A 21304-nucleotide genomic window follows, 5' to 3' on the forward strand; every position below is an offset into this window, starting at 1 on the left:
GGTAAAATATGCAAAATTCTACATTTTTGTATATATGAGATTGAAACCTCTACAGTAAGGTTCTCTGATATGCTGAATCTGATGGTATGATTTTCGCTAAGATCACTTGATGTCTTAGGGGTGTTTCCTCCCTTTTTCAAAAATAGCAAATTTTTTCAGGTTCGTAATTTTTGATGGGTAATGTTAAAGTTGATGATTTTGATGAAAGTAGTATTCAATATTCTGAATACTACTACTACTACTACTACCAACAACTCACCGCTGCACCAAGCCGCCTGAGGCCAACACAGCTACGCACGCTCCTCCTCCATCCCAATATATTCAAAATCTGTCTCTTCACATCCGCCCATGAAGTTTTCATTTCCTTTAAATTTTTTTTATGACGTCCTCCCATCCCAGACGTGGACGACCTGCTTTCCGTTTAGCCCTAGACGGTTGGTCGAAAAGAACAATCTTCAGCAATCTGTCATCCTTCATCCCCACAACGTGCCCTGGCCATCTCATCCTTTCTTTCATTATAGCCCTAGAGCGGTATTGTACCACATTTTTCGTATAGCCTATTGTTTGACATACGGTCAGTTGGCCGAGTACCCAGAACAATCCGTAGGCAGTTTCTCTGGAAAACATCTAGCAAATCTCCATCCGCTTTTAGGGGCACCCATGCTTCAGAGCCATATTTGACAACTGTCATCACTGTAGCTTCTAATATTTTAATCTTGGGTCGCAGACTGATCTTCCAATTTTTCCAACCTTTTTTTAACTGTAAAAACCACCCTAGGCCTTTGGCTATTCTGCTTTTGACATCTTCACTGCTCCCACCATCTTTACTAATAATACTACCAAGGTAAGTTAAGCTGTCCAACTGATCAATCTTTTCATTACCCAACTTCACCTTTTCATCTTCATTTATTCCTAGCCTTAGTGGCTTAGTCTTCTTAACATTAATTTTCAACCCTATTCTAGCATCCCGAACTCGCAAAACCTCTAAAAGTTTCGTTCATTCTGCTCACACTTTCATCTACGATTCTTAATCAGCAGCATAATCTAAGTCCAGGAAAGTTTTACTTTCCTCTCCATTTGATTCCATTGTTTACCATAGCTTTTCCTTTTCTCCTTAATACAAAGTCCATCAAAACGACCCATGTAAAGGGAGATAGAGTAAAACCCTGCTTAATTCATCTTTTAATACAGAACCAGCTGCTAAATTCATTTCCTAGCTTAACTGCAGAAGTGTTTTTCTCCTACATAACGCTAATCACTTTAATGTATTTGTCTGGTTTACCATACAAGGATAATACCTTTACTAAAGCTCTTCTATCAACAGAATCGAACGCTTGCTCATAATCTATAAAACTGAGTACCAAAGGTGTTTGACAACACAGGCACTTCTCAATTATTAACCTAAGAGTGAAAATTTGGTCGACACATCCTCTACCTTTTCTAAAACCGCACTGTTCTTCTCTTAAAGCTTTGTCTACGGCATCCCTCAATCTAAAAAGTCTAATTCTTTTAATATATCCGTTGTTACCAAGACTCAGTTTCTAGGGTTTCGGTTACTATTGAGCCGCATCGCTCCTTCCTAACAGTTCGTTACCACGAACTGTTTGATACACAATGCTATGTTACTAACTGCTATTTGATATTCTATGAGAGAGTATCTTCTGTTAAGATGTTTGCTCAAAAGCTGACAAAAGAAGCTACCACCATAGAAATTCGAAATCCTCGTAGTGTGGAATCATACCACACAGGAATCATTTTTACCCCCTTTTCCCAAAACCAAAAAATTAGAAGTCTCCCAGCCGTGAGAAAAAACAAAAAGGTAAACTCTCTGTTTATCGGAAACCAGCTGATATAGTGTAAAACTTCTTCGGAGAAATATACAATTCAGGTCACTGTTTCCAAAACAGGGATTGGTTGGGTGTTATGTATATTTATAGATTGTATAAAGTTCAGTTAAAGATTTACAAACTTCATGAGTGGTTGACCCATAATAACAGACAAGAATTCTCTAGAGATAACCACCCCTCGTAAGACAAGGAACGGCCGATCTAATACTTATATTCGGCTTTGGGGAATTACCCATTGAGGGTATATCCAGAATCTTGCCACGCCTGCTGTGCTCAGGATTTGTGGATGTGATTGCTAACCCGTGTTTATATCTTTGAAGCTAGCCTTGCCGATTTAAGTGCCATTGTATCTCTTTTATTTTATCAGTCTCATTAGATTACTATCCATCTTGCGCGTGAGGTCAATACTTGTAGCAAGTTATGAATTATTACTGACACCACTAATGCAAAAGCCTCCGCCTTTCAAGATATTAATGATGTGGGTCTTTAATTATTTATCCCTTTCGTTCAATTAGTCTTTTATTCGGTTTGTTGACAATCTCGTTGCCTGGGTTTCGAATTTCTTTTCACAGTATTGCCCTTTTTTCTAACTTCCAAAAGGGCGACTTAAATAATCCTCAAATTACTGGGATTTTTATCATAAAATCCCAAGCTTTTTTATCTTTACACCCCCCGTTTAGTTTGAAAAAAGTATCCTTTTCAGGTTGTTTGACTTAACAAAGCTATTGTGACTAGGAAGAGCTTTTGTGATATTGGTCAAAAATATTGGTAATCCTGGTATAATGATTGTGTATGATACTCTTGTTCAAAAGACTAGGATAAAGGTATCGAGTTGGATAAAAATAGCGGAAAGGATGTTTTCCATAATACTAATTTTTCATGACTTGGCAATAGAGAGATTTCGGAACTTTGTTATCTAGCGTTAACAGCAGGCTCGTGGCAGGGAAAAGCAGCAAGAGCACTTGTTTTCATCAACAGACAGTAAAAGTTGACTTTTAAATTATACTTATTGTTGTAGGAAAATGACTGAATTTGACTTTAGTTGCTTTTTTTATTATTATAGGGAAACAATTGGATCTATAATATTAGTATTACAGAAAAATTTCACTTTTTAAAGGTAGTTTATTGTGAGTGTAATAATTTTAGCAGATTCTTTTAAGTATAAACAATAATTTGTTGTACATTTACTAATTTCACTTGAAGTTTGTTCTAAATTTACAAAATAGTCTGTTAATTTTTGTTAAATTAAAGTTCATGGGTCTGCCATTTTTTGTTTTAAAACTATTAAAAAATTAGACTTGAGTTCTCTTAAACAATCATCGATTCTCTCGTTAAAATCGGTGGTCTACGCTGCGAGAAATGAAACAAGATAGTATGATGCTGGTTGACTAGGAATTTTTGGGAATCCATCTGTTCTTTGGTTTCCTGTAAAAAAAAAAAAAAAATCCATGGAGATCAAGGAAAAGTGTTTAAAGATGAGTTGTAATTTGTGTGTTTTGCTGCTCTCAATCGCATGTGACGAACGGAAATTTTCTGAGCTCAAAGACTTGAGAACCAAACTCAGAGACAGAGTGCTGACTGAAACAGTACAGGATTTATGGTACCCTAAGCAGTATATTCGCCGTACAGCCAGCTATACACTCTCTTGGAATGTACCCAGAAAGCTACACGTATTATGTAAAAATTGGAAAGAAATTTTCAAGAAAAAAAAAGAAGAAGAAATCGTCTTGAGGAAAAGTTAGAAATTCTCTTTGGCGGCAAAGATTTTGTTCCAGCTGGACCGAAAAGTTAATAAAAATTACTTTCCTTAACTTTTTTTGTTCCAAGTCATCGAAGATTAACTACGGTCGAAACCAGAGACTGCGTTTGTATCCGGAATTACGGTAGTTGAATTGACTGTAGTCAAGCCAATAATAGCCCTGAGTGTAGTTCAGTTAAAGGCCTGAACAATAAAAGTTCAAGTGTGAAAAATTTCTTGTACAGCAAGAGCGTTACTTCTTAACTATAAAAACATTGATTTATTATCTAACTCCTTATTTAGAGGCTCATTTAAGTAGAAAGCCCTCTTAGTTTTTATTTCAAGTCCATTTAAAAGAAAAGTTTAACGGCTATACCTTAAGCGTTTAATGGCCATATGATAGGTTATAGTATTTCCTAAATGAAATGATAGTAACGAAGAGAGTGGGAGGGGTCACGTAGGCGCGATTTTTTTACTTCACTCTTTCGAGGGAAAATCTCTCTTTTTGGGGGTATATTTTCACTTCCTCAAATTGTGGTAGTTGGCAACCATGTTTCCAGAATTAAACCACTGTGCAAGACATATGTATTGCGACCCCTGAAAATAATAAGTCGAAAAAACAGATGCAAGAAGGAAGAGCTAGAAAAGAAGTAATTTATGGAGCAGAAATACAGGAACATAAATAGGGAGGTAGTTGATTTATAGAGTGTATGATCAGATTTTAATAGACAATGTGTAACGCCCTTAACTTTTGTATATTTCCTTAAAAGTCTTTTTCCTCTCTTCTTTCCAGAGCCACAAGGGGATGATGCAATCTGCAGTAAATATTAAATCTCAAATTGACAAGATGAATGTGCTTGGTCGTGTTTCTACAGAATTCAAGTCTTATGGCTTAGTTGTAACTGGTTAGAGTGCATACTCTTCCTTCCTCCCTATTGCCTTCCTTTGCTTTTTTTCTCTCTCTCTGTCCCTTTTTCTTTCTTAATGTCTCCCCCTCGTTCTTTCTTTCTTTCTTGTCAACTCTTTTTCTTCTTATTTAGAAAATATAAGCAAAGGCCAGGTCTAAACTTCCTTCGGTAAAATTGTATTATTCATGCAAGTATTTTTAATTATTTGAATTAAAAAACTAATTAGAATAAAGAGCTCTTATTTTAAAGGGCGTTTGTTCTCAGTTTAATCCCCTGGCACGTTTTGTTTTCAATCTTGCTTATTTTTTCTTGTCCTTTCTCGTAGTTCTTTTTTTTTAACATTTGAGATGTCTTTTATGTCCTTTGTGGACCTCTGCTTCAATGATTTTTTGCACCGCGGTTAAATTAAAGGTTAAAAAAATTAAAGAAAATTAATATAAATATGAACTAGATTTTTCTCAAGCTAATATTTAGCTTTTACTTTTCATAGCGTTTAAAGTCTTCCGTGGATTAGTTTGCATGTATTTTAAGCTTTTCCATCAATTTCGACATTTCTGTTACAATCTTTGCGATTTAAATGTGTATCATATCCTTTAAATGCATTTTATTATTTTGTAAGAGCTTTCCCATGTGAAATTTTTTTAATAAAAGCTAAAGATTGATGCCAGGGCCGTATCCAGGATTTTTTCGCGGGGGGGGGGGGGGGTTACAAAAGGATTTTTTTTTTGGGGGGGGGGGGTCACAAAAAAGCTTCAAAACGCATACAAAACTTGTTTATATTTATTTTGTTACGTTTTACGAGTCGGATAAAGCATTTGGAGGGGGGGCTCAACCCCCTCCCCTGGATACGGCTTTGATTGATACTAAAACTAATAATAGACAAGATTTATCTTTGATACGAAGGGGGCTGTCGCTCCCTGTATTTACGCTAACCTTTAACATTTTTGACAATGCCTGAAGAACGAAAGGGCTAAAAAATAATATTTTCAGTTCAAATGGCTTGGAATTTAATCGAGCTTCGAATAAAAAGCTTGTAATTTACCAATTGACTATATTTAATACATTTTTGAACGATTTAAGCACAGTTTAATCTTAAGAGTAAAGAATATGAAGATTGAAATTGGGTAGCCACTCTCGATTTAGGACAATGCCTGTTCATTTTTTGCATATATATATATATATATATATATATATATATATATATATATATATATATATATATATATATATATATATATATATATACACGAGACTGTATATTCTGTCTACTGTGATATTTAGTTGCAACGTCACTTGTCATGTTCATTTGAAGAGAACAAATTGTTTTTGATAATTTTTTTTTTTTTTTTTTTTAATCACATCCAGGGTTGTTCAAAACTTAAAGGAGGCTACCACTTTTCTCAACCGCTTGCTCCATACGTACCTGATAATTTGTTTTAGTTTAAATTTTCAAATTTGTAATTTTTTAACATAAATGAATGGAGTAAGAAAGGAATTAACTCAGTCAAATAATATTGTCAAATAATTTTCTGTTATAATTGCTTATTTTGTAGATACTACATAATATGTTTCGTGGATATTTTCCACATGTTGTTTTGATTTTTTAAACCGATTGGCTAACGCTAGATTTTTTCTGGATACTGTTTGGGCCCTAGTCGAGCCAGTATTGTCATTATTTTTGGCAGAAAATGGTGCTTTTTTTATCGCCTAAGTAGCTTTCTCACACTAAACAAAATAGCTGGAAGAGGCAAAGAGATATTCAGCCAGTATATTATCAGACTTTTAAAAAAGAGAGACAAATTTGTCTTAACATGTGCTCCTTCAAATGATTTTTAGGAGTTTGGGAAAAAAATGTAATTTTTTCTTCGACTTTTGCTTTACGTCGTCTTGGTTCTTTAAGTAGAATTTAGCTTTGGCTTTAGAATTGTTAGACATATCTCCCCCTTCGGTTCATTCTCCATCGATCTGCCCACTGGCATCTGTCGATTCGTTGAAAGTTAAATATTAATGTATTTGTGATTCTTCCAATATCACATGTCTGTAAGTCTGTTGAAACGCTTAGGTTCTATGCCGAGCTTTTTAGGTAGCATTCTTCCATGTTTTTTTTTCGCATTATTTATGTCTTCTTTATCAGTTTCTAATTGATTAAACCCTTGAAAATATGTGAATAAAAATGAATGAGGAATTGCTTTTTCAAATTATTGAACAAAATTTTGCAAAATGGGCATTCTAGAAATTTCCAAACTAAAAAACAATGATATTAAAAAGAGTTTTGTTGGTAACGTCTTTTGAAAATGTATATAGTGTCCGATTTTCAATTTAATGCTATGTATTCCAGGTCACAGTTTGGGTGCTGGAGTAGCAGTGATTCTATCAATATTCCTAAGACATAGATTCCCTAATCTACGATGCTTTGCCTTTTCTCCTCCAGGTATCAGTTTTTAATATTTTCTTTAATTAATATTAATATTATTAATATTATCAATAATATTAATATTATGAATATATTAATAATTATTATTTAAAATTATTATTCATATTTTTTATTAATATAATTAATATTAACTAATATTTATATTTTATTTTAATCTTTAATACTCTTCTTTAAGTCAGGGATGCTCTTTAGGATGTCCCAGTAGATTTCCCTTCCTAAGTAGTAAAAAAGTATGCAATATTTTTCAGAAAAAAGATTCTCGTTAAAACGGTAAAACGTCAGGAATGTCTGCCCCTACCCCCTTAGGTTTTGCTACTTTCTTCTCTTTTGCAATTTCCCCAAGCAAAAAAAGAGACGGATGTATTTCCCCTTTACAAACTTTCTACTTTCCAAACTTTATGTAACTTTACATATCTCTAACATTTCGGCACGCATTGCTTGGCATATATTGCTTGTAAGTCCTGTTTGCATGTGCACACCTTTAGTTTGATAGAGAGAAGTCATTTATTTCAATAAAAGCTGTTGTCTTTTTGTGCATTTTTCTAGGAGATTTTCAAGTGCATTAGCTAAATTCATTTAATAAACAAGAAAGAAATTTGCAATTTTTCTCTTCTTTTTTTATCTCAGCTCATAGTCTGTTTTGTCTGAACTGGTGACAAAACTTTTGTTTTGTCTCAACTAGTGAAAAATTAACTCCTGTACGAGAAATTTCTTAAGTAAAGTTTTTAAAAAACAACATGGAATGTATTTTTTGCTGAGATTCAGAAGCATATTTTTTTTTTAATTTGAATGAAGAATTTTACCACTACAAAAAAATTGTCATAGTATTGAGTATTCTCAGAGCAATATGCTTGCGAACACATTTTATCCATTCCACTCTGGTTAATCCTTCAGTTTTACCGGTCCACAAGAATTCCCAGCCAATTTAAGCTATTCTTTGAAATCTCATCCCAGCCCGACTGAGGCACCTACCCTGTTTTTACCGAGGGCTGCTGAGAACAAAAACTGGCGCGCGTAAAAAACTATCTTCGTGCCTCCTGGTTCCATTGTAACTGAACCACCGTGTAACTGAACCCCAAGCAACTGAACCCCTGTAACTGAACCACCGTGCAACTGAACCCCTTTGCAACTGAACCCTAATGCGACTGAACCCCCTTTAACTGAACCCTCGTGCAGCTCAACCCCATTTAACTTAGACCCACGTGTAACTTAACCACCATGTAACTGAACCCCCGTGCAAGTGAACCACCGTGCAACTGAACCACCGTGCAACTGAACCACCGTGCAACTGAACCACCGTGCAACTGAACCCTCGTGCAACTCAACCCTCGTGCAACTCAACCACCGTACTTACATTGGGTTAAACACAAGTTAGAATCTTTTCATCTTCAACCTTGTTGGAATTGTTTGCTTTTTTAAGTCTTTATATAAATTACTGTCAAGATGATTTACAAAAATGCTCTGTTTTGTTGTCACAAAAACTAAGAAAATCGGACGTCATAAACTCTTAAATCCAGATTTATTTCTCTTTTCTATGTCTGTTAATGGGGGTTCCCTTCACCCTGTCACTTTCTACGGGTCGAAGCGGTTATCCCCCCCCCCCCCGGAAAATTTCCCCTCCTCCACCCACGGAAACCTCATCACCTGCAAAATGCCCCCCTTGTGGAGATTATGATTTTTAAAATTATAAAGTTTTCTCTGAGTCGTGTTATTTTTTATTTTAATTTAGGAGTTCGAAGGGAAATGAGCCAAGGGAATTTATGTATAAATCTTGCCCCCCCCGCCGTGCAAATACTTTCTTCTCAAGAAAAATCATACAGAAAACCCCCACGCAAAAAATTTCCGTATGTTTCCCAATGACAAATACTATCTGTAAGGAATAGACATATTAAACTACAAAACTAAGAACGGGACTGAAACTTATGAAATGGAGTTATCTGAATATTTTGCAGTTAGAACGGAAGTAATATGTCTCTAAGGAAGCATTTCAACGCCAAAACACCTTAGTTCTCATTGAGTCTTCAAATAAATACAGAATTAGCTCTAAGGGAGATACGACAGGAGGATGGAGGTAGAACTTGTTTGATAATCCCCAGGCATTTCTAGTCTTTTTTTATAAGACGAAAGTGATTGGAGACTAACCAGCCGCAAGAGGTTTTTTTTGGGGGAGGGGGGATTTTCCACGGGTAGGTATTTTCTGGGAGGGGGGTATTTTCCTTAAGGGATGTTTTTGCGGGGGGGGGGGTAAACTGTGGCTCTCACCGTCTACATACTGTAATTTATTTTTACCACTTTGCTTATTTTGTTGTTTTCATTTTGTGGTATTTTCTACACTCGTAGTTCTTTATCGTTTGGTTTGAAAAAAGTTAATTACCTACTTCAGTGCAGTGGTTCAGTTGCACGATGGTTCAGTTACACGAGGGTTCAGTTGCACGGTGGTTCAGTTGCACGGTGATTCAGTTACACGGTGATTTAGTTGCTCAGTGATTCAGTTTCACGGTGGTTCAGTTATATAGGGGTTCAGTTGCATGGGTGTTCAATTACATAGGGGTTGAGTTACATGGGGGTTCAGTCAAATGGGGTTCAGCTTCCTGGTGGTTCAGTTACACAATGGTTCAGTTGCATGGGGGTTCCGTTATACGGTGGTTTAGTTACAGGTGTTCAGTTGCTTGTGGTTCAATTACACGGTGGTTCAGTTACATGCACACCGTGCCTCCCACCCCCTCTCTACGTTTTGCTAATTCCCTTGTTTTTCCTTCTTTTTGTTAATGACGCTGCAAATGTAGGTGGTAGGTCTTAACATTAGTGCTGGGTTACTTTGATTGATCATATTGGAACCTCCGAGGCTATTTCTCTTTGCATGTAGTTAAATTCCGAAGAATTCGTTTCTTGTTATTCTGTTTAGTAGCCTGAACATAAAGTATACTTAGTACCATATATAAACATGTGTAGAATGGTTTAAAAAAAAAAAAAAAAAAAAAAAAAAAAAAAAAAAAAAAAACATTGACAAAGATTCAATGTTTTCATCAAATCTCAAACCATTCAAATATCAAACAAACTTTATTAACTGCAAGTCGATTGCAGTCAAATCTCAAACCGACTTTATTCAGCATTTAGCAGAACAAATCCGTCGTAGCTACATATTCCATATTTGCAGCAATTTATTGTTTAACTGATTATTATTTGCGTGCCTATACAGTTCTTTTATTATTTTACACATTATTTTATTATCCCCCTTCTAGCCCTTCCCGTTAGAATGGGACAATTTATGTTTAAATTATTGCTATTGTTAGTATTCTAAATACATTCTTAATCTCCTATGTTGGGTCTCAAACTCCGGGGTAACAGCACAATATGGAACTATTGACCTTCATATTGCTATTTCAATAGGCAAAATAAATCTAGATATTGCTCAATTCAGACTGATTTTTCCCTGATGTTGTCCTAAACTGTAATATATCTTTAGCCTATGTTTTATTTGGTTGGTTAGAAGCTATTAAATTTCTTTTCTGTTTTTTTTGTCTGTTGCGATTTTAACATGTTTTCTCTCTTTTTCTTTATTTATTGCTATTCTGTTAAGTGTGGTTTTAAAAGGGGATATAGATCGTATTTTCACTTATTATATCACAACGAAAGATTTTCAGTTTCTGTATCCTTGGTATAGGGATGTCCTGGGTACTATCAGGAAATCCAATCGCCTGTGGACGGAAAATTACGTAACAAACATCACAATAAGATTTGGGTCGAATTGGGTCGTTTGTTTTGTTTTGGGTCGAAATCGGAACATCATTGGTTTGACTAAGTCGGAACAAAGTTTGACGGTTCGTTCCAAGTTTTTTTTAGAACGACTCCTGAAACACAAGGGTCGTTTAATTAGAATAGGAAGCGTTTTAAAAAGTGCTAAATATTCAGCATGAAGAACAAGGAATTGAGGAGGGGGCAACCCTTTCGTGTACCGAATAATATCTGTTCTTTTGATTTTAAATGTAGCTCCTTACTTTCAGTTGCAAAAACTTGTTCTTTAATTTAATTAAATAATAAAATGGCTATTCAACTTTTTACAGCTGAAGTATGATAGATCTATGAAAATTGTGCTTTTTGGCCATCTATTTGGGGCCAAAGGAGAAGTAAGTCAACCTTGAGTGGGGGGCAATAGAGGTCGTAAAAAGGATTAAGGAAATTAGAACTTTATAGGATGGGATAATGAGTGGAGCTTTGAATAGATAAGGGAGGTTAAAGAGCGTACGCAGTTAATTTCGGAGACAACAAGCATGACAAGATGATAAAAAGGGGATCGTGAAGAAGAAAAAGCGAGTTTATTTCCAGACTGTGAAAAAACAGTGTTAAGATTTTAGTTGAGATCTCCATTCAACCATCCTTAGTTTAGAAACAAAAGAAAAACGCAAATAACAACCACGAAAATAAATAAAAACAAACCGTGAAGAAATAAAACACTAAAATAAAAGAAGATCCTCTTCGTAGAACGGTGAAAGGAAAGGTAGAAATGGCACCTTGTTGTAGCGCAATTTATTTCATTAGTTAAAATCAGTACTGCTCAAATGAGCCCTCTCTCATTATACTATGCCCACTATTTCAGTACGATCTACCCTGAGGATAAAAACAAAAGCAGAAAGAGAAAAACCACTGCTACCTATGCAATAACTATTTTCCTTGTTTTTCAAGATGTTGGTCTGTAGAAAACCATTATTGTGGTTTTATTAACCACGAGAATTACCATATGTGACTGTAGCAACCAGAATGTGTGATATAATGTATGGTCTGTGGTGAGTAGACAACCATTATTGTGGTTTTATTAACCACGAGAATTACCATATGTGACTGTAGCAACCAGAATGTGTGATATAATGTATGGTCTGTGGTGAGTAGACAACCATTATTGTGGTTTTATTCACCACGAGAATTACCATATGTGACTGTAGCAACCAGAATGTGTGATATAATGTATGGTCTGTGGTGAGTAGACAACCATTATTGTGGTTTTATTAACCACGAGAATTACCATATGTGACTGTAGCAACCAGAATGTGTGATATAATGTATGGTCTGTGGTGAGTAGACAACCATTATTGTGGTTTTATTAACCACGAGAATTACCATATGTGACTGTAGCAACCAGAATGTGTGATATAATGTATGGTCTGTGGTGAGTAGACAACCATTATTGTGGTTTTATTAACCACGAGAATTACCATATGTGACTGTAGCAACCAGAATGTGTGATATAATGTATGGTCTGTGGTGAGTAGACAACCATTATTGTTGTTTTATTAACCACGAGAATTACCATAAGTGACTGTAGCAACCAGAATGTGTGATATAATGTATGGTCTGTGGTGAGTAGACAACCATTATTGTGGTTTTATTAACCACGAGAATTACCATATGTGACTGTAGCAACCAGAATGTGTGATATAATGTATGGTCTGTGGTGAGTAGACAACCATTATTGTGGTTTTATTAACCACGAGAATTACCATATGTGACTGTAGCAACCAGAATGTGTGATATAATGTATGGTCTGTGGTGAGTAGACAACCATTATTGTGGTTTTATTAACCACGAGAATTACCATATGTGACTGTAGCAACCAGAATGTGTGATATAATGTATGGTCTGTGGTGAGTAGACAACCATTATTGTGGTTTTATTAACCACGAGAATTACCATATGTGACTGTAGCAACCAGAATGTGTGATATAATCTATGGTCTGTGGTGAGTAGACAACCATTATTGTGGTTTTATTAACCACGAGAATTACCATATGTGACTGTAGCAACCAGAATGTGTGATATAATGTATGGTCTGTGGTGAGTAGACAACCATTATTGTGGTTTTATTAACCACGAGAATTACCATATGTGACTGTAGCAACCAGAATGTGTGATATAATGTATGGTCTGTGGTGAGTAGACAACCATTATTGTGGTTTTATTAACCACGAGAATTACCATACGTGACTGTAGCAACCAGAATGTGTGATATAATGTATGGTCTGTGGTGAGTAGACAACCATTATTGTGGTTTTATTAACCACGAGAATTGCCATATGTGACTGTAGCAACCAGAATGTGTGATATAATGTATGGTCTGTGGTGAGTATGCATGTCGATGATAGAAAGAAATTAGCTATCGAAATGATAATTTGGTTAGGTGAGGAGTGTTTTGAAGTTTGTACAAAGTTGTACGAGACCTTTCGGTTCGACAAAAATAATGAAAGATGTCTTATTGTGGATTTTTCAAGGTGTAGGGAACCTAGGAAATCATATAAGAAAATGTTGAAGATAAGAAAGAGGAAAAAGCAGAAGCATAATGAAATCCAGATAGCAATGCAAGAAAAGAGTCGCAAAATCTTTTCTAGAAAAGGGAAACATTCACTGGAAAGGACAAATAAGCAACCAGTGGGAACTTGGTCAGAGAAAACGAGAAAGACAAAAAAGGAGGCATCGTTTTCATAAGCATTGATGGGTCAAACCATGAACCAATTTGGATTCCCTCTTAAGGAAGATAAGTCGATAGAGTTCGTAACGGGCAAAGAAGTATAGAGTAACCTAAAGAAAAAGAAGCCACAGTCTGCTCGAGGCTTGGATGACATACCATCGGTTGTCTCAAGGTACTGCCTTGACGCTGCACCTCACTTCACTTTTTTTCACATTGGCTGTGAACCAGACGGAATGGTCAACAAGCGGGAGCACATCGATAGGAATATTTATATTCAAGAAAGGGGACCGATATGAGCACGAAAGTTACCGATGCATTCTCCTTGGAAAGAAATCTTGCGTGTAACAGGGATGCTCTTCCTTTCCATGGTTATACTCATTTTTTGGGAACGATGCACCGTCGTAACTATAGGTAAATGAAGCACCTAAACTAGTAATTGGCGTTTGTGTTAATGCTTGTGGATGATATAGCATGAGTGGTAGAATCTAGGGATAAACTGTACCACCTAATTGATAAGACAAGCATGTATCTGAACAAGAAGCCCTAAAGTGTAAATTTGAAGAAGTTGGTGTTGATAGTGTTTAGGAATGGAGGAGGGATGACGGAAAAAGATAGAGTTCACTCTGAGGGAATATGTTTAGAAGTGCAAGGACAACTTCCATATTTGGGTTGCAATTTGGCAGCAATGGGTAAGTTTATTAAGCGTATTGAGGCAAGTTTGACAAAAGGCAAGCGAGCCTATTATTTCGAAACTGAGAACCAGTTAACTAAAATCTAATGATATAAAGATACATTAAACAATATCAAACGGTTCGTGGTAATGAACTGTTAGTAAGTAGCCATTCGGCCCAGATTCATCAATAAAATTGCATTTCTTACTGATTCCATATATATAAGATTTATTAGGTTTAATGGTGCCCATCAAAAGCTACGAGCCTGAGAAAAATTGCCTGATTTTTGAGAAAGAAGGAAATTCAAATAATCTTAATAAAAATCACACTGTCAGATTCAGTACATTAGAGAACTGTAGATATTTCAAGGTCTTACCTGTAAAAATGTGGAAATTTTGTATTTTTTGCCAGAAGAAAGATCATGGATGCGTGTTCATTTGTTTGTTTTTTTTTCCCAGGGGTAATCGAATGCAAACAATGGTCCAAGAAGATTGAGAGAGTGCTCCTTTTAGCTGAAATCAAAGTTGTAATATTCTTTTTAAGTAACCAAAAATTAGAGGGCGACTAGCTCCCCTCCCATGCCCCTTTTTTCCCCAAAGACATCTGATCAAAATTTTGAGATAGCCATTTGATTCAGTAGAGTTGAAAGGTTTAATAAATATGCCTTTGAAGAGGACATGGCTCTCAGTTGTCCCTTGGAAAATGACTGAAACTTACGCAATTTGTCTATTCTTCATATATAGCACTTGTTATTGGGAAATATGTGGAAATTTTGTTGGTGAAATTTTAAGCAGGGGGGAATATTTTCCACGAGGAGAAGTTTCTGTTAAGAAGAAAGTTTCCAAGGAAAATTGGGGGGAGTGGATTTTCTTGCATCATATGAAGAACGATTAGAAATTAACTAAAAACTTAAAAAAAAGCTAACTGAAATTGAGCAGGAATATTAAAACTTGAAACGAACAGAAAATATTCCGTGAATACGATGCCCCTTCCTCTTCCCTCTTTCTTTAGTTAACTAAAAAAACAAGTTTTTTTAACTGAAAGTAAGGAGCGACATTAAAACTTAAAACGAACAGAAATTATTCCGCATATGAAAGGGGCTGTCCCCTCCTCAATGCCTTGCTCTTTACACTAACTGTCTTACAACTTAATTTTTTAAAACAATAAAAGACTTTAGCGTAAAGAGCGAGGCGTTGAGGAGGGGACAGCCCCTTTCATATACGGAATAATTTCTGTTCGTTTTAAGTTTTAATGTCGCTCCTTACTTTCAGTTAAAGAAAACACCTGTTTTTTTGGTTAATTTCTGAACGTGTTTGAATTAATGCAGCTTTGATTTTGGCTCACCGTACATGAATAATTAAAACGAAATTCGCATTTTAATTTTCCTTTTTTTGGCTAATTGGCGTTCTCGAAATTTTGTTCTGACGTAACTTACGAATTAAATTACGTAACGAATTTCTATATTCGTATGTTTTTATTACGTATATTAGGAAGTTTGCTCCCTAGTCAATACCTTGCTCTTTACGCCAAAGTTTAAATTTTTTTCGAATCACAAACCCCTGAGTCACAACAGCCGGTTATTTAGAGTATATATCTATTCTGAAAGTACTAAAAAAAATTTAGCGTAAAAGGCGAGGTATTGACTAGGAAACGACAGTCCTCATCTGCGTACTCGCTCAGACGTGTTTCGAGTTTCCAAGCCGCTCCTTGATCTCAGTTAAAAAAGACTTGTTTTTTTATTTAGTTTCTGATCGTTTTTTAAATAATGATGGGAAATCTGGCACCCCCTTCATAGAAATGTCCCTTTCCCCAATGAAACATCCTCCATAGAAAGATCCTCCCCCGTAACCCCTACTTCAACCCCGACCCCCCCCCCCCCTAGAAAAAAATTCCTCCTGAAAACGCCTGTATGCTTCCCAATAACCAATACTATATGTAAACAATGGGCAAAGTTTATAACTTGAAGCCCTTCCCCCGGGAACTGTGGGGGATTAAGTCATCCTCAAAGACATATTAACTAGATTTTTGACTATGTTGAACAAAATGGCTATCTCAAAATTTTGATGGGATGACTTCGGGAAAAAAAATGAGCGTGAGAGGGGGACAGGTTGACCTCCAATTGTTTTGGTCCCTGAAAAAGGGCACTAGAACTTTTAATTTCCGTTCGAATGAGCCCTCTCACGATATTCTAGGACTACTGGATCGATACGATCACCCATGGAAAATCAAAAATAAAATAAAGAAACAATAAACCAATAAACACGGATCAGTGATCTTTCTTCTGGCAAAAAATACAAAATATTACATTTTTGCAAACGCAATCTTAAGACTTCTATGGACGGTCTTTCAGACATTTTGAGTCTGACAGTGGGTTTTTCATTAGGGTCTTAGGACGGAAAGTATTTATATCCCCCGTTTTTCGAAAACCAGATAAATTTTATCAGTCGCGCAACAGTTAATGGGTAAGACTAAACTTGATAAAACTTACATATTTGAAATCAGCATAAAAATCTGATTCTTCTGATGTATCTATTGGTATCAAAATTCCGTTTTTTAGAGTTTCGGTTACTATTGAGCCGGGTCGCTCCTTACTTACAGTTCGTTACCACGAACTGTTTGATATACTTCGCGTGAAAGATTACTAGACAAGGAGATTCAAATTTAGCACGAGGGGATAGCAAAGACCCGGTCAATAGATCTGTATGTACATATCAGAGATCTAGAGCGAAGAGACGGATGAGTTAGGATGTTAGGTAAATATGGGAGCGCATGGGTTGCCATATGGGAAAAGAATAAAGCTTATGAGTCGGGCCAGAAAGAAAAATGACCATTACTGTTACCCAATGTGTGAGGTGTCGGGGAAAGTTATTTCTATTTTGTAGTGGAGTGCAAAGAACTTATAGATCTCAGAAAATAATTTATGTGGTATTGTTTTATTGATAAAGACAATCGGATAATAATAATAAAAAATAAATCAATTTGGGGTAACTCGAAAGATGCGAAAGCTCCTGCTACAAGGCTCAGCCATAGAATTTGTTTTTCTATTGGTCGATGTTTGATTGAATTTACGTATTTGTTTATTAGATATTGAGTGATTTCCACTTGTGGGTTGGTATCTGTTTTGTTTCGTCATGGTCCTTGCTAGCTTTTGCAAAAGTAAATCATTACTATTATAATGTTCTCCCTGTTTAGCTCATTTTTAGTTTTGTCATTCTTATTTTGTGTGCTGATGTGAATAGTCTTTCGCGTCTGTGTGACCCTACGGGTAGGATTTCAGTGAGTTCAATCGTTTTTCGTTTTTGTTTTTTTTTCCAAATTGAGATTCAAATTGAAGATTGTGTAGGGTAGTTTTGATCAGGCTACGATCTATCCTTATTAACAAAAGCTACTGGGCTTACCTATGTAACCTGATTCATAGTTGTCGAATATCCAAAAGTAAACTGGTTTAAAACCAGTTAGCTGTCATTTAAAGATGCTCATACACACATCTTTAAATGACAGCATAAAGTTGTTTTAAATTTTTAATAGGCGGTCTATTAAATAAAGAAGCGGCTACGCATTCCGAGTCATTCTGTATGTCTTTGGCGATTGGTGATGATATTGTTCCCAGATTGAGTGTTTCTACTTTTCGACTTTTAAAAAGCCAACTTTTACATGAACTCCAATCGTGTCAGGACCCAAAGGTAAGTTCTTTTGATATATCATTTAATAGGTGATGCTTGAAATACTGAAAGACCTTTCTTGTACATGTTGAACAATAAATAATATTTTGTGTAAAAATAGTTGTAGCAACTTAGGATAAAGGAAGGACCTATTCATGAGAGGTTTCAAGGCCCAGACATTCTCACGCTTGGTCAGTTTCACGCTTGGTAGATTATTTGATTTGATTTTTGCTCATTTTTTGTTTAATGGAGTTCTTTACTTTTCTTTGAAAAACTTGTTTTGTGGAAAACGTTTTTTAAATTAATCCTAAAAAGATTCTAATGTGCTGGTTAACGCAGTGCAGTTATTATTTCTAATATTTATGCGTACATCTTTTGTGCCAAATTTTTTCTCAGTGAGAGGATCTCTTCTATTCTGAAACATGGTTAGAATCTGAAGGTCGATGTGGTCGCCTGCTCTTTAAACAAAGCTGTTTAATATGGCTTATTTCCTGGAATTCTTCCTAAATTTTTTGTGTGTCATTTTGGGTTGGATTTAAACCGTTTGAATCTTTTCCTATCAGGTTTGCTCTTATTGTTTAATATTCCAGATGTGCAAAAAGTACAGGTTATCGTTATTACAAGCATTTATTGTTTTTCTCCAGGCGGTATAGAATCCGAAGGATTGTATGTTTGATGCTGCTGATATTTTCATATGTCAGCAAAAACAAATAATGGATTCTAAATTAAAATAGCAGGCTTATTAACGACTAGGTCCATATCAACCTCTTGTTTGATTTTTTGATGCATTTGATTTTGTAGTTTTGTCTTTGAGAATGTTTATCTGTTTAATTACAATATTTTTTTTTCATTGTGTCACTCTCCTTCTCTTTTTTTTGTAGAGGTTATGTGTAAATTATTATTATTATTATATTTTCGCTCTGAACTGTATGAAAGTGTAAGTTTGCCATGTTAGAATCGTTCAAAATGTAGACCTACACAATCTGCCAAAACATAATAATAATCCGCTGCTAATTCAGGATTTCCAAAACATTTTGATCCTGTCGATTTTTTTTCTCCTATAACTATTTTATTGCCCTTTTTGCTTTATATGTTTATCGCAAAAAAAATCATAGTGAGCTAAGGGTATATATTTACTACATATATAGAACAGTATATATAGCATATATTTCGGTCCCAAATAAAAATGTTTCTGAAGCTAGGGATTTTCCATTTCACCTTTCAGAAAATGATAAACTTCAAACCTTATATTCCAAAGACGAGGTGCCGAAGCACCAGGATGTGGCATTTTTTGTGCTAGAGAGATTTGAAAACAACTTCAGAGACCAAGTTTGTCTATCCTTAGGAACTGCTTAATTTTGCCAGCCATTTTGAGGTGCTGCAGGCATTGCCCTCCTTTTTGCACTTTGATGGCAGATTTTTTCACTATGGTAGCATAATCTGATCCCCGTTACCGACCTCTCAATAAGGTCCATGTCCTTTCTTTCTCGCATTTTCTATCTACCACCAAGAACACCCTAGCATTTTCTATCTACCACCAAGAACACCCTGGAAAAGATACCTTACTCACTAAAATAAGATAGTTTGCTTTTTTTTTTTTTTTAATCTCTCACTTCAAATACTAAACAAGAATTTTCAAAAAAATATCTTTATTTTTGTGATGGATCTTTTTTACGCTTATTTTCTGTTTCTATGTATTATCATGAAATACACTTTAGCTTTTTGTCCTCTCTTCTGCACTTTTATGGTGGATTTGACTCATCTCCCTTCATGGCATTGATGCCGGTTAGTAGAGATGGGTCAGAAGGCGCGGGACGACACCCCTGCTGCCACCTATAACTTTTTTACATAATTCATGGATGGTTATGTGTGTCGGTAGATTTATTTGATGTTTTTCATGGATGTTTAATGGTTTTTGTCAGTGAGAATTTGAAAAACAGGAACTTTGTCACATTTATGGATTTCAACAGCAATTCATGTCTGTTATATGGTTTTCTCAGTAAGAATGAAAAAACAGGAATTTTCTCACTTGGAAAAACAGGAATTTTCTCACATGGAAAACCATAAACCACGTGGTCCTGTCACGAGTAGCACCTGTGAACTTGATTTACATAATCGCTAGGGGAAATTATTGATTCACGAAGGGGAGAATTAAGAAACATTAAGGCTTCTTTAATCTTAGGTCTGAGGGATAAACGTTCTTTAGGTCAGAGAGAAAAATTAATATTCTATTTTTAAATAGGGCTTCATTGATCTTTAGTGTCAGGAATTATAATTGACATCACTTGTTATCTTGGAATTATGCGGGGGTCTAAAGAGATAGAAATTCTATTTTTAAATACGGCTTCACGGAGCTTTAAGTTGGAGAGATAAATTGATATTCTAACGAAACCCTAATAGTTTAGCTAGGAAAATTTATGAGATGAAGAGATTAACGTAGGAAAGGGTTTCCTAGACATTTGAAATGCGTTAGCGCAGAGATGCCAAACAAAAGGAACACGCTGAAATTACGTTTAGGGATTATTTGGGCGAAACCGTTTTATCCATTTTATGGGATTATTTCGGCGAAACAGTTAGAGACATTTTGAAAGAAGATTTTAGGAAAGGTTTTAGAAGAGAATTTGAGGGTGAAACTCTGTGGTCGTTATAATACACAAGTTCCATTTGAACAGTGTTGTGAGGTCCTCTACCCCAACCCCAAAGGATTCCAATCCCCCCACCACAACCCCGAAGGAAGCCCCCGGTACTCAAAGGTCCCCCAAGCTCCCATAGAGCCCCAGCCCCCCAAACGCCCTCCTCAGACCCTCAAAGGCCCTCCTCTGGTCCTCAAAGGGCCCCCGGACCCCCAAAGGGCACCCGGACCCCAAAGGCCCTCCCCCGGTCCTCAAAGGTCCCCCGGGCTCCCAAAGAGCCACCGGCGCCCCCAAAGACCCACCCAGACCCCCAAAGGCCATCCCCGGGCCCCCCAAAGGCCCATCGAGCTCCCAAAGGACCAACGGGGTCCCATAGGCCCTACACCGGTCCCCAAATGTCCCCCAGGCCCCCAACGGTCCCCCCGGACCCCCAAAGGCCCGCCCCCGGCCCCCAAAGGGCCAACCGGCTCCCAAAGAACCAATCGGTCCTCAAGTGTCCCCCAGACTCTCAAAGGCCCCCCTGTGCCCCAAAGGCCCTACCCCGGTCACCAAAGGTCCCCCCGGGCCAGAGAAGCGCCGCCGGGATGCGCCGTGGGCCAGGAAAGTGCCGCAGGTTTTGCCGCAGGGATGCGCTGCGGGTCAGGAAAGCGCCGCGGGGGATGCGCCACAGGGAGGCACCGCAGGAAAGCGCTGCAGGATGCGCCGTAGGGATGCGCCGCAAAAAAAAAGTAAACTAAAAGTAAAAATGTCCAAATGTTATCCCCCCAACGCCCTCCGCAGCCCCCCCCAGGCCCTCCCCGGGGCCGCAAAGGTCCCGCGGGCCCCCCACGGGGCGACCGGCCCCCCAAGGGTCCCCCAAACACCCTCCCCGGGCCCTCCAAAGAGCCCTCGCTCTATTTTTTTTTAATTCTTTTGTATGGGTTTATTTTATCTTTTCTGAACAAGTTCCAT

At 36.8% G+C, this 21304-nt stretch overlaps 1 protein-coding gene across 2 annotated transcripts in view; it reads left to right on the forward strand.

Annotated features, from left to right (window-relative positions):
• The window catches only part of LOC148939955 (diacylglycerol lipase-beta-like), a 129924-nt gene that overhangs the window by 88983 nt on the left and 19637 nt on the right, over positions 1-21304 (forward strand). For both annotated transcript variants that reach the window (XM_089105869.1, XM_089105870.1), the window contains exons 10-12: positions 4379-4490; positions 6832-6924; positions 17587-17741. In XM_089105869.1, the coding sequence (XP_088961995.1) occupies positions 4379-4490; positions 6832-6924; positions 17587-17741 (360 nt within the window). The remainder of the gene's footprint in view (positions 1-4378; positions 4491-6831; positions 6925-17586; positions 17742-21304) is intronic.

The sequence above is a fragment of the Artemia sp. Qi Xiang Cuo genome, chromosome 20 (genome assembly GCF_049724085.1).
Source record: "Artemia sp. Qi Xiang Cuo chromosome 20, ASM4972408v1, whole genome shotgun sequence".
Classification (NCBI taxonomy): Eukaryota; Metazoa; Arthropoda; class Branchiopoda; order Anostraca; family Artemiidae; genus Artemia; species Artemia sp. Qi Xiang Cuo.